The sequence below is a fragment of the Pseudophryne corroboree genome, chromosome 4 (genome assembly GCF_028390025.1).
Source record: "Pseudophryne corroboree isolate aPseCor3 chromosome 4, aPseCor3.hap2, whole genome shotgun sequence".
NCBI classification, from domain to species: domain Eukaryota; kingdom Metazoa; phylum Chordata; class Amphibia; order Anura; family Myobatrachidae; genus Pseudophryne; species Pseudophryne corroboree.
This window is the reverse complement of record NC_086447.1, coordinates 714,037,362-714,052,130: the sequence shown is the minus strand read 5'-3', so window position 1 is coordinate 714,052,130 and position 14,769 is coordinate 714,037,362. Positions and strand designations below refer to the sequence as shown.

At 44.1% G+C, this 14,769-nt stretch overlaps 1 protein-coding gene across 2 annotated transcripts in view; it reads left to right on the top strand.

The window, feature by feature from the left end:
- The window catches only part of HEATR5B (HEAT repeat containing 5B), a 199,365-nt gene extending 189,285 nt beyond the window's left edge, over positions 1-10,080 (top strand). The window contains exons 33-36 of one of the 2 annotated variants that reach the window (XM_063917975.1): positions 1,532-1,756; positions 2,599-2,750; positions 5,152-5,365; positions 6,449-10,080. In XM_063917975.1, the coding sequence (XP_063774045.1) occupies positions 1,532-1,756; positions 2,599-2,750; positions 5,152-5,365; positions 6,449-6,753 (896 nt within the window). In that variant the 3' untranslated portion in view covers positions 6,754-10,080. Of the gene's footprint in view, positions 1-1,531; positions 1,757-2,598; positions 2,751-5,151; positions 5,366-6,448 lie in introns of those variants that run through there. The other variant, XM_063917976.1, reaches the window with a different exon arrangement.
- The last annotated feature ends 4,689 nt before the right edge of the window (positions 10,081-14,769 follow it).

The window sequence follows — 14,769 nt, the reverse complement described above, 5'->3', positions numbered from 1 at the left end:
CCAGTGACCCCTAGTGGATGAAAAAGAAAATAGTATTTTGGTACTTACCAGGTAAATCCTTTTCTTTGAATCCATAGGGGGCACTGGACGCCCACCCAGAGCAGTTTTACCTGGTTTGTGGTAAGTTCAGGGAATCTTATGGTAACACACTCTCACCGACTGGTTCAAATTATCAAGTGCTAGTTATGGTGTCAACTGTTTAGTTGTCAGTAACGTTTATGTCAACTTCATTGTTGTCCGTTATGTTATATGTAATACTCCATTGTCAACCTCTCTATAGCTCCTATTCGGCTCAGTAAAAAACACTGAGGTACTCTGGGATATGGAGGGGTGGAGTGTTCTAAATTTAAATATTCAGTGCCCTGTTTCCTGCGGAAGCCGTCCATATCCCAAGAGTACTCCAGTGCCCCCTATGGATTCAAAGAAAAGGATTTACCTTGTAAGTACCAAAATCCTATTATTGTATCGGCACCGGGAGGGGGGTGGGGGATGAGTTCCACCACCTCCCTAGCACCACTTTAAGCACTGGAGACTGGCATTACTATTCCAATACGTGTGGCCGCACCATGCCTCACACCATGGATCTGTTTAATCTGCAAATTTAAACACATTTTATACTTATTCCTTTGCAATAAAAGTTCAAATCTAGTGTCTCTGGTTCACGCTGAGCATCTTTGTATGAGATACGACTAAGATGCACAATTTCAGAAAGAGTACCTATGGGTGTCAGAGCTACCTGTGGGTGTCAAATTTCTCACCATAGGATGTGAATATGCTGGATGGATGAGGACACAAATGTAACATTTGAATGTTCTAAACTTTGGCACCCTTATTCTTTCAGTGTAAATGCATTACGTCACTGTTGGAAACCATAACAAAATCAAAACTTCCTGGTTAATACCTGGACCATGTGGGGGGAAATTCAGTTGTTTTGTGGGCGCATAAATGTAATGGGCACCCACCAGAGCCATTCATATGTGTGTGTGTCCATAGGTGTGCCCTGAAGTATCAGGTTTAGCCATGCCAAGCGTCCACAGTACTACTTTGGGCGCCCAGACTCCTTATTTATCGCACATTTCAGTTCGTCACCTCAGGAGGCTGCAAACTGAAATGTGCAATCCCCCCTGCCCCAACAAACACACACACACACACACACACACACACACACACACACACACACAGCTATCCGCCTCCGAACAGAGAAACAACTGAATTGCTCCGTCAGGCGACATCTAGCGGCAGCCTTGTGGTAAAACAATTGCATGGCCCCCCCTGTGGACCTTTAAAATGTAATCTCTCTTGATTAGAGTAGCCTTATTTGACATCAGAACTAATCTTAGTTTTTAGTACACTGTATATCATTCATTATTACATTATGGTAATTCAGTTTTTGAGGGTGTTTTTATTTATTTATTAATTTAACAAATATAAACAGTCATTTTAATTCCTATACTACATTTCAGATTCAATATATAGCGATAATATTTTTTAGAACTATGTTCAACATGTTTAATAACCACCTTGTTTGCAGGATGTATGAACATACTGCCTACCATTCTTTACTTGGTCACAAAAGTTCTGAAGGAGACAGCGATAAAGTGTCCAGAGAATCAGGTCCCCCTGCCTGTCAGTGCTTGCTTACAAGCCATAAAGACGATTGTAACTTCACCATTGGCCAAGACGGAAAAAACCCAGAAGCAGTGGACGGATCTGATGCGTAGCACCTTGGCATCTATACTGGAGTGTTCTCAGCCAGGTATTAATAAATCCATAGCTTAATATCATCACTAATGGAAATTTGGTATTATTAGTACTGAATTTATAATGTTCTAATATATTCTTTAATGCTATGCATACTGTGCTGAGATAAATCAGTGCATTAAACTTGCAGAAGTAATGGGTATTGGGGACACTACGTGGAATAAGAAATTGTGGTTGCCACACCATGATTTGTCATTAGGATTTATATGTATTACAGTGGAACTCTAAGATTCATATTTAAGCTATAGAGTACTGTATGTGGGTCTAGGAGTTTAGAGAGTATGTATAATGATTTGGAAGACAAATGAGAGTCTGAGATAACGGTTCCTTTGAAGCATGTAAGTATGCTTGTGATAAGGCTACTAATGAGAGTTCAGTCTGAGGTTGATGGCATTCTGGCAGTGTGTTAGAATGAAGGGCTGATCTAGAAGTTTTGTGACTTATTGTATGCATTAACAAATGTGATTTCCCCCCACCTAGACATCAGAGAACAATTGCAGGGAATTACAGGCAAAAGAATCAGATTGTAGTAGTTTGGTCATACAGCATAGCAGTTAGCTGGAGGGTCTAGAAGTAGTTAGCAATAGTCCATTCAGGAAATGCACCTTTATTGCGGCCTCTTGGGTGATTTTTATGTACATACATAAATACAGTGTGTGTGTGTGTGTGTGTGTGTGTGTGTGTGTGTAATGAAAAACATATTGCTAAATAGAAATCCTTCAGAATCTTTTATTTTGACCCCTAGATTTGTTGCGAATACACATGACTAAAGGATGCAAGTAAGTTTAAGGAATTATAATATTTGTGTGGTTTTTATTTTTGTTTTCTTTTTACCAGTTGACTCCAAACATACAGCAGATGAAGTGAGCATACTGACAGCGGTTGCACTCTTCCTGTTGTCTGCAAGCACAGAGATAATCGGGGTGCAATCATTGCAGACCGGATGCATCAACAGATTCAAAGAAGCCATGACCTCCACTGACCCCTGGGTTAGTTTACAGGAAAGAAATCCTACAATATATGGCCTTTTTTCCTTTTTTGCTCTTAAAATAACACCATGTTTTTATTAGTGCGAACTTGTTTTTGAGAGGGTGGGAGTAGGATGGCCAATCTGGATTGAAAAATTATCAAACCCGGGAATCCTGGGATACCCGGGATTGGTTCCTTTTCAGTGTCAGCCACCCCCATCCCAACCCCTGGATTTAATCCTGGGATTGAATCCCGGCCAATTTTTGGCCAAAATGCCAGGATCTCCCCGATCCGCGGGATTGGCAACCATAGGTGGGAGAATAAGGTATCTTTCATTTAGATAAATCTCAACTTCTGGTTGTGGTCTGTGTTTGTTTCAGACATGTTGGCTGCTTATGTATGTGGTTTTCTCTTTTTTCAGGGTTTAACTATCCCTTGTTATATATGTTAAGTTCAGCTTCCTTATGAAAAAGGGGCAGCTAAACTAGGACTTTATCTAAGCGCCATCTCACATAAACCATCAGTCAAGTTGTGACCTTCTCCTGGCCTACTCACATTCTGTGTTGCACCTCATTATCACATGGAATGGGCCGTGGCCGCCATCGTGCCACATGCACTCCCCAGCACTGCTGCAGGATGCTGAAGCTTTGGTTCAGAGCAGTAACTGCCAATGGACCCGAGTGACACTGATCCCACCGCTAGAAGAACAAAGAGATGTGGCTCCTATCCAGCCTGCCCGGGCCAGGTACAACAGCCAGGAACACCTGTGCCTTGTCAGAGTATTCCCACAAGCCACTGCTCTGGCAAATCTGCACTGAGTTGCTGCTCTCACATGCTGGCCATGGATTACTCCACTGCACTGTGCTTCGGGGTCCGCTTGAGCTTGCAGGGGACAGCTCTGGAGTGTGTGCCCTGCTTTTCCGGCTGCAGCTGCGGCCTCTGCTGATCATGGGCAATGTTACTGTACCAGTGACTCCCCATCAGCACCGGCCCCCACACCTGCCCTGAGATGTCTCCTCAAGGCTCCCTGAGAGCATCGGGATCTACCTCTTTAGCACAGAGATGGCTGTATGCCATTTGGGAAGGAAAACTAGGAGCACGTGTCTAGACTTTGTAATGAAGCCTTGCGGTCCTCCCACTATCTGCTATGGGTTAGCGCAAGAGCCGCCACCTTGTCCCACAAAGTCATGGAACGTTAGATGCACATGTGCAAATCAAGACACGTGGCCATCAAAGAGGACTTTGCACTGCACATCACTAATTCTGCTATTTTATTTTAGTCAACACTTGGATCCATTCATGGAGGATATATCATATTACACACGAGTCAGTTTCTCCAATATATAACTCGGGTCCTCGTTTGGCTTATCTCCCACAGTGTAACGTTGGTAGTGCGCCCAACATGGCTGCCACACATGGTACGCTCGTGGATGGGATGAAAATTACTTGGACTTACTCCTAGCTTTAGGACACTGCAACCACTCATTTGGTGTTATCTCTTCTAGATGTGACCTATTCTACCAAGTGTAATTCTGCGTAATGCGCTCACCATGGCAGCTTCATCTGGTACCATTCATGGGTGGAATATGTAACCTGTGAAGGTTATGACCCAAAATTTTGCACCAACCCTGCAATATGTGTATTGTGCTCTAGGTTTTTGATGTTTTTAATTACCGTATATAAGCTGACTTTTTCAGCACTTTTTTTGTGCTGAAAAAGCCCCCTCAGTTTATACTCGAGTCAGTGGAAGGACGGACACGGAGGGCACAGCGCGCGCCTCTCCTGTGTCCCTCCTGCAGCGGCGGGTCTATTAAATTAAGTACCCGTTCGTGAGCTCTGATTGGCTCACGAACCGGCACTTCATTTAACAGACCCGCCGTGGCCGCCGGAGACACAGGAGAGGCGCGCGCTGTGCCCCCCGTGTCCCTCCTTCACAAGACAGTGCGGGAGCAGCGGAAGGTAAGTTATACCTGGCACTGGGGGGGCATATGTGGCACTGGGGGGCATATCTGGCAGTATGAGGTCATATCTGGCACTGTGGGGGCATATCTGGCACTGTGGGGGCATATCTGGCACTGTGGGGGCATATCTGGCAGTGTGAGGGCATATCTGGCAGTATGAGGGCTTTGTACGGCTAGAGCTGCATTTCCCACCGTAGGCTTATACAAGAGTCAATAAGTTTTCCCAGGTTTTTGTGGTAAAATTAGGTGCCTCTGCTTATATTCGGGTCGACTTATACTCGAGTATATATGGTATTTCTGTTTGGTTTTCTACTTGCTGTAATTATCAATCCTTGTACTATGTTTCTGAGATCTGTAAAGCATCTTTGAGTCCTGCTGGAGAAAAGCACTATATAAATAAAACTTTTTTTTTTTTTTTATAATAATAGCAAGTTACATTTGTGTTCTTCCTCTTTTATAGGTTCAGGCTAAAGGTTACCAACTCTTGCTGACCGTTTTTCAACACTCCAATAGAGCGCTCTCCACCCCATATATACATGCTTTGGCCCCCATCATGGTTGAAAATCTGAAGGCCGTTGAAAGGAAGAGACCGAATAACAGTTCAGAGCTGCTGGTTGTTCAGGAAGGAATAAAAGTACTAGAGAGATTGGTGGTATTAGGAGAAGAAAAAAATAGTGAGTAAACCTTTAATTCCTGCCAATTTCTATGGTTAACAGGCTCATTTTTAAGTCTGGCTTTTGATAGGATGGCACTAGTTGTAAGATAATGTATACTTATGTCTGTGCACCCTTTAGGACATGAGAGGCATTAAAAAAAAAAAAAAAATCTTAATTTCATATATATGGACTGTCAATCCTCAGTCAAAACCAAAACTGTTAACAAATGAGTCTGTAGCTCTAGAACAGATGCCAGGATAAGCAGGACAGTTACTGGCTGCATTAGGTTTTGCTTTTCAGAAATTCTCACAATGCTTAGAGACCATTTTCCCAGGCTGCTTAGGTGGTAGAGGGCCAGGCTGACTGTAGAGTTACAGTGGGGTGTCTGGGGCATCAGTAGGTGTTAGTGTGGCGGACAGGATTATGTATTGCATTATGTAATTCCATGCGTAACACTGTCCTCCCTATCACACCAGGTTGGCTTGCGTTTTAAATTGGCAATATGAAAACCGATCAGTGCATTACCGCCAAATTTAGTTTTCATTCCTCTGTACTTCTTGTTTTTGGAGTAGTTTTGACAGTGATGGTTTTGTTCTATGCAAAACCACATCACTACGTTGCTGTGGAGGGCTTGACCTCTCCTTATTGCTGGGTGTTAAGGCTGCGGAAATTAATATTTTAGTTTTGTAGGTGGTTTATTCTTCTATTTTGATCCAGGATTAAACCATTTTTATTTAGATGTATACTTTAGGGAGGCTAGACGTACTGTCTTTATTTGCTTGTGGAATGTAGCGGATGTTCCAATTTTTATTAATGACTTTGTGTGTTAGTGGTACATCGTATGGCACAAATCCTATTTTACAATTATGTCAATTGACAGATCACTGCCACTATTCATTTAATTTAGTAAAGTGTTTTATAATGCAGTATTGACAGAACCATACTGGCAAGACCAGAATCTATCTAGTAAGGTGTGTCCTCCTAGTGGTGTGCTTAAAACCTGCATATTGCTAAACCCTGTGTGATGCAGGTACTATTTTTTTTTGCTAAGTGGCATATAACTCTGTACTTTATTTTGACTGCTTTGTCTTTCCTCTACAGGAGTCCAACTTCTTGCTCTCCTTGTCCCCACACTAATTTCTTACTTGCTGGATGTCAACACTTTCAGTTCTGCTTCACCCTCATCAAAGGACCTTCATGAGTTTGCGTTGCAAGACTTGATGCGTATTGGGCCTCTTTACCCATATGCTTTTAAAACTGTAATGGGTGCTGCTCCAGAGCTGAAGGCACGCCTAGAAGCTGCCATCAGGGCCAACCAAGCTAGCAAAGCCAGAGCTGCCTCCCAGCTGCCTGTTCCTACCGTACAAAGCGCTCCTACCATCAAACTAAAGACCAGCTTTTTCTAGTGAAGATCCCTCAGTGGATGGATTCCAGCATAAAGTTTCCGAACTATCTTTTTGAATTGCTAAGTCACCTTATTTCATTCATTGTTCTAAAATACCTTCTAGATTCGGCAGCGATGGGTGTAACATCAGGAACTTTTCTAGCATTAATAACATGAACTCCAGGGTAACATTGCTGCCTTTTACTAGTTCATGGCTTGGAATCAGATCCCAAGAGTTATTCTTCATTATATCTCGTACATATTTTATAATGCACTTATTTTCTATTCCCTTTGATGTGTGTAGAATGAGAATGCTGGTATGATTAGCCTCTAAATGAAAATGGACTTCTCACCAGCCGTATGCTAATTTGTGTGTTTGTCCCCTTGTGAAAAATTGCTGCTTCATAAAAACCAACCAACCTCCCATGATTGACATTCCCTGACTTTGTTGACATAACTGCAGTTTTATAGGGCTGGCTTAAAGGTGGGCAGCACCACTACGGTGCAGGGAAGGGGAAGATAATGGATTTAGATCAGAAATATGTTTCTGCTGTATGAACATATTTAGACTTATTTGGTGTCCAAATTTGAAGATCATCAGCAAAAGTGCAGTAAGGATTTATTGTGTTTGACCTTTGACTTGAACAGAACGGCCGATTCAGGTAAGCATATACACTTACTGATTGGCTGCTCGATATGTTGTCTTGGCGTCACAGCTGGGCAGGCATTTGAATTTGGCTGTAGTCAATCCCTGCAGTAAGTGTGCTGGCGGTCCAGATGTACCCGATATATCTGCATACGATATATAGAACAGAGCTGTTCAGACACATCAGGTGTACACACCTGCATACAGGCTCGTGATATATTGGCCATTCGCTAGAACGGATGATATATCGCCTAATGTGTGCTTAGCATGGATATTCGTGTTAGTGATGTCACTAGTGAGATCAAATGGCAAACAATCAAAAAACACTCTGGGGAACATTTGTAAAACCATACTAACAATTTATTTAAACACTGTTGTCCAAGCTACAGTTAAACAATTGAGGTCTGCAGTCAAACAAACTAGGCCAGAGGTTTCCAAACTGTGTGCCGTGGCTCCCTGGGGTTCCTCGGGACACTTGCAGGGGGGCCCTGGGTTGGTGGTCCAGGACCAATTCAAATTATTCATGGTCAATATAATAGGTAAAACCAGTGCTGGTGGCTGCCAGTCATAAAATATGTGGCCAAACAGAAGCAAATCTTGTCCCTCACCACACAACTGACTCTAAGGATGACATATAAACGCGATCTACTTAATGTAATATTTCTTTCTAAATTTCTCAATAAGACATTTTTGGCCTAGGGGTGCCGTGAAAAAAAATTCTGATTATTCTAGGACGCCGTGATTCAAAAAAATTTGGAAACCACTGAACTAGGCTGTTCTCTACCACTACCTCTGCCAATACATATCAAATATCCTTCATTGTCTGCTTAAATATAAGAAACACTGGCTGGAGAAACTCGTCTTGGTTTTTAAAAGCATTAAAGTGCAAAAACACATGACCTCTCACGGAAATTATTTTTTCCACAAACAGTGTATAACATTTGGAGTAGCCTATGTAGAATATTAAAGTAGCATCAGCCTATCACTTCAGACAGCAGTTTCTGAATATATGTGGACATTTGGGACAGAAGTCCTCTCTAGTTTGGATACAATGCATCTTATAATTTTATTCCGTATTAATTGTTCTGTTACTGTTTGCATTAAGGTTGTTCCGTCTCCAACCCTTGGTTATTTATTAGTGTCTCTTGCTTTACTGTGCAATATAGATGTGTGTTGGATATGTTATTACAAAGTGTAAATATGCAAAGTGAATTTATTTGAACTTTTACATTCATCTCTCCAATTGACTGTAGCTGTAGATATTAAACTGGCGTATAATATCAGACCTTTTACACATGTGACAAAATACAGGAACATTATTTTGACCGGTAGTAGAAATTCAGGAGACTGATCTACAGTAAGTATAGATTTTCTGTAGAACACAAAGTTTGTATACATTGACATTTTTTGCAGTACAGCATTCAGCTTAGTTCAATAGCAAAGGTGACAGACAATACTTCCATTCTCTCTGTTCTCTTAGAACTTATTTTGTTTTTCACTCACACATGGATTTTCTTTATATTCCTATGAAACCTTATACAGTAAGTACACTAAGGGGTCTATTCAATTCTAGTCGGAACTGCCGTCTAGTTGGAAAGATGGCAGCTTCCAACTTTTTTTTAAGGTGAATCATGATTCGACCTACTCAATGGGGCTGCCATTTTTCCGACTTGTCGGAAAACACGTGGATCGGCAGATTAGTCACGGATCCACGTGTTTTGTTGGATTTGTGGCCAAATCCGACAGGTTTTTGGTCCGTTTTCGACAATGTCGATCTGACTTTAAAAAAAGCCGGATTGACATTGTCGGAAACAGTCAAAACTTGTCGGATTTGGCCTCAAAATGAATACTCAACTGTCAGATCCTTTCCGTCGGAAAGTATCTGACATCAATTGAATAGACCCCTAAGGGGTAATTTTTGATTAGTGCAATATATGCCCACCATTAATGTGCACCCCAACATTTGATAATTTTGGGATATATTCACAGGCTATATATATATATATATATATATATATATATATATATATATATATATATATATATATTATATATATATACACACACACACACACACACACACACACACACACACACACCACACACGCATTTGACAGTAACTGCATTCCATTCTTTATGGAACAGTCCTGTTTTCCTGCTGTCAGATGTGTGTAGCATAGCTGCTGATTGGGGTGTGGTTAGAGCATAACTGTGACATGAACTGGGTCTATTGGGAATTTGGTCTAACACGTACTGATATTAAATTAGGACTTGTTATGTTTGAACTCTGTTTTACAAGTGTACTTATTCAGTTGCAGTAATGACAAAATCAGGCAATGTCTTTTTTTTTTTTTTTTTTTTTAAACACTGCAGTGGCTGACGTTTTTAAATGACCAGTAAAACATTTATGGCGTGGGGCTTATAGAAAATGCCCTTTATTGGCTGCATTGATGATAGTGCTGCCAATAATTTCCATGACATAAGCATAGTTGCTTACATGAGGAGATTTAGGGCTGCTCACCTTAAGTTTAGCACAAACCTAAGACATGCCTTGCTGTTACTAAACACAAGCATGAATTTGCCATTCACAACTAACTGCTGAATATGTGACATTTGTGGTACTGATCATAATATGTTTTAATGTAATTTTTTCATGTTTCTGTTTTTAAGCAACAAAATACAAATAAAACAAGCATGACCGAAGTACTTGATGTATGTCATATTTATATGCTGATTTTGCTTATATATATATATATTTCTAACATACACTGTATCTATCCTGGCATATACTGTAGTTAACAGATAAACTTCATCTATTTATGTATCCATACCTCCCAACTGTCCCGATTTTCGCAGAACAGTCTGGTTTTCCAGGCACTGTCTCGCTGTCCCACCTGTGAACCGCAGTATCCTGCTGTGTGGTTGTGGAGAGGGGGGGGAGGGGGGGGCATACCCTCCAACTGTACCTTTCTGGCAGGCAGGTACAGTACCTTTTTTTTATTTTATTTTTTATGGTCTGTACCTGCCAAAAGGGCTTTGTACCGATTTTTGACTGTCCAAATTAACTTTGAAAGTATAGGAAAGGGGACATTCCCACACCCCCATTCCTAATTTGTACCGGTTGTCATGTGTAAAATGTTGGATGGTATGGGGGGATGGGTAGTTTGGAGGCCCCCTGACACTTAGCAGAACAACTGCGCAGTCCCAAGTTCATCATGTAATAATTAATTTATCGGTCTGTCGAAAACTGAATAGTGATACGTTTATGTCATCCTGTTAGAGGGCTTTATGGCGCCCTGTGCTGGCCAAGCCCACTGAGTGTGTGACGTCATGCTGAGAAGAACAGCAGTGCTGGGGCACATCCTCAGGATGCTGCGGGGCGCTGTACAGGTTGCAGTGTGCATGTCTGGAGTGTCCAAAGGGCGCTTTAGGGCAGCATTGCATCTGGATTACATGAAGAGTCAGAAGGAATTAAGCAAGCCTACAGTTTGGAACAACCTCCTTACAGAGTTCCTTCAAAAACTGTGTGCAGGTGTACCTAGAAGAATTGATGCTGTTTAAAAGGCAAAAGGTGGTCACACCAAATATTTCTCTGACGTCCTAGTGGATGCTGGGACTCCGTCAGGACCATGGGGATTAGCGGCTCCGCAGGAGACAGGGCACAAAAATAAAAGCTTTAGGACTAGGTGGTGTGCACTGGCTCCTCCCCCCATGACCCTCCTCCAAGCCTCAGTTAGGTTTTTGTGCCCGTCCGAGCAGGGTGCAATCTAGGTGGCTCTCCTAAAGAGCTGCTTAGAAAAAGTTATTAGGTTTTTTATTTTCAGTGAGTCCTGCTGGCAACAGGCTCACTGCAACGAGGGACTTAGGGGAGAGAAGTGAACTCACCTGCGTGCAGGATGGATTGGCTTCTTAGGCTACTGGACACCATTAGCTCCAGAGGGATCAAACACAGGCCCAGCCATGGAGTCCGGTCCCGGAGCCGCGCCGCCGACCCCCTTGCAGATGCCGAAAAGTGAAGAGGTCCAGAAACCGGCGGCAGAAGACTTTTCAGTCTTCATGAGGTAGCGCACAGCACTGCAGCTGTGCGCCATTGTTGTCAGCACACTTCACACCAGCGGTCACTGAGGGTGCAGGGCGCTGGGGGGGGGCGCCCTGGGCAGCAATGATAATACCTTGTTCTGGCTAAAAATACATCACATATAGCCCCTGGGGCTATATGGATGTATTTAACCCCTGCCAGGTCTCACAAACACCGGGAGAAGAGCCCGCCGAAATAGGGGGCGGGGCCTATCTCCTCAGCACACAGCGCCATTTTCCTGCACAGCTCCGCTGCGAGGAAGGCTCCCAGGACTCTCCCCTGCACTGCACTACAGAAACAGGGTAAAAAAACAGAGAGGGGGGGCACTTTTTTGGCGATATTGATATATTAAGCTGCTATAAAGGAAACAACACTTCTGTAGGGTTGTTCCTATATATTTATAGCGCTTGGGTGTGTGCTGGCAAACTCTCCCTCTGTCTCCCCAAAGGGCTAGTGGGGTCCTGTCTTCGATAAGAGCATTCCCTGTGTGTCTGCTGTGTGTCGGTACGTGTGTGTCGACATGTATGAGGACGATGTTGGTGTGGAGGCGGAGCAATTGCTGGTAATGGTGATGTCACCCCCTAGGGAGTCGACACCGGAATGGATGGCTTTGTTTATGGAATTACGTGATAATGTCAGCACGTTACAAAAATCAGTTGACGACATGAGACGGCCGGCAAACCAGTTAGTACCTGTCCAGGCGTCTCAGACACCGTCAGGGGCTGTAAAACGCCCTTTACCTCAGTCGGTCGACACAGACCCAGACACGGACACCGAATCTAGTGTCGACGGTGAAGAAACAAACGTATTTTCTCTGACGTCCTAGTGGATGCTGGGGACTCCGTAAGGACCATGGGGATATAGCGGCTCCGCAGGAGACAGGGCACAATAATAAAAGCTTTAGGATCATGTGGTGTGCACTGGCTCCTCCCCCTATGACCCTCCTCCAAGCCTCAGTTAGATTTTTGTGCCCGGCCGAGAAGGGTGCAATCTAGGTGGCTCTCCTGAGCTGCTTAGAATAAAAGTTTAAGTTAGGTTTTTTTCTTTCAGTGAGACCTGCTGGCAACAGGCTCACTGCTACGAGGGACTTAGGGGAGAGAAGTAAACTCACCTGCGTGCAGGATGGATTTGCTTCTTAGGCTACTGGACACCATTAGCTCCAGAGGGAGTCGGAACACAGGTCTCACCCTGGGGTTCGTCCCGGAGCCGTGCCGCCGACCCCCCTTGCAGATGCCGAAGTTGAAGAGGTCCAGAGGTCCAGAAACAGGCGGCAGAAGACTTTCAGTCTTCATAAGGTAGCGCACAGCACTGCAGCTGTGCGCCATTGTTGTCAGCACACTTCACCAACAGTCACCAACTGTCACTGAGGGTGCAGGGCGCTGGGGGGGGCGCCCTGGGCAGCAATGTATAATACCTTTTTATGGCTAAAATACATCACATATAGCCCTTGAGGCTATATGGATGTATTCAACCCCTGCCAGATCTCACAAACTCCGGGAGAAGAGCCCGCCGAAAAGGGGGCGGGGCCTATTCTCCTCAGCACACGGCGCCATTTTCCTGCTCAGCTCTGCTGTGAGGAAGGCTCCCAGGCTCTCCCCTGCACTGCACTACAGAAACAGGGTTAAAACAGAGAGGGGGGGCACTTATTTGGCGATATGATTACATATATAAAAATGCTATAAGGGAAAACACTTGTATAAGGGGTTGTCCCTGTATAATTATAGCGTTTTTGGTGTGTGCTGGCAAACTCTCCCTCTGTCTCCCCAAAGGGCTAGTGGGGTCCTGTCCTCTATCAGAGCATTCCCTGTGTGTGTGCTGTGTGTCGGTACGTGTGTGTCGACATGTAGGAGGACGATGTTGGTGAGGAGGCGGAGCAAATTGCCTGTATTGGTGATGTCACTCTCTAGGGAGTCGACACTGGAATGGATGGCTTATTTAGGAATTACGTGATAATGTCAACACGCTGCAAGGTCGGTTGACGACATGAGACGGCCGGCAAACATATTAGTACCTGTCCAGGCGTCTCAGACACCGTCAGGGGCTTGTAAAAACGCCCATTTACCTCAGTCGGTTGACACAGACACAGACACGGACACTGACTCCAGTGTCGACGGTGAATAAACAAACGTATTTTCCTTTAGGGCCACACGTTTCATGTTAAGGGCAATGAAGGAGGTGTTACATATTTCTGATACTACAAGTACCAGAAATAAGGGTATTATGTAGGGTGTGAATAAACTACTTGTAGTTTTTCCTGAATCAGATAAATTAAATGAAGTGTGTGATGATACGTGGGTTTCCTCCGATAGAAAATTATTGGCGGTATACCCTTTCCCGCCAGAAGTTAGGGCGAGTTGGGAAACACACCTTAGGGTGGATAAGGCGCTCACACGCTTATAAAAACAAGGGGCGTTACCGTCTCCAGATACGGCAGCCCTCAAGGAGCCAGCTGATAGGAAGCTGAAAAATATCCTAAAAGTATATACACACATACTGGTGTTATACTACGACCAGCAATCGCCTCAGCCTGGATGTGCAGCGCTGAGGGGGCTTGGTCGGATTTCCTGACTGAAAATATTGATACCCTTGACAGGGACAAGATTTTATTGACTATAGATGCATTTCTATATATGCGAGATGCGCAGAGGGATATTTGCATTCTGGCATCAAGAGTAAATGTGATGTCCATATCTGCCAGACGAAGACACGACAGTGGTCAGGTGATGCAGATTCCAGACGGCACATGGAAGTATTGCCGTATAAAGGGGCGGTCCATCGGACCTGGTGGCCATGGCAACAGCTGAAAAATCCACCTTTTGTTACCCCAAGTCACATCACAGCAGAAAAGGACACAGTCTTTTCAGTCTCAGTCCTTTCGTCCCCATAAGGGCAGGCGGGCAAAAGGGCCAGTCATATCTGCCCAGGGGTAGAGGAAAGGGAAGAAGACTGCAGCAGGCAGCCCATTCCCAGGAACAGAAGCCCTCCGCAGCTTCTGCCAAGTCCGCAGCATGACGCTGGGGCAGTACAAGCGGACTCAGGTGCGGTAGGGGGTCATCTCAAGAGTTTCAGCACGCAGGGGGCTCACTCACAAGTGGACTCCTGGATCCTACACGTAGTATCCCAGGTGTACATTGGAAATTCGAGACGTCTCCCCCTCACAAGTTCCTGAAGTCTGCTTTACCAACGTCTCCCTCCGACAGGGAGGCAGTATTGGGAACAATTCACAGGCTGTATTCCCAGCAGGTGATAATCAAAGTACCCCTTCTACAACAAGGGAAGGGGTATTATTCCACACTATATTGTGGTACTGAAGC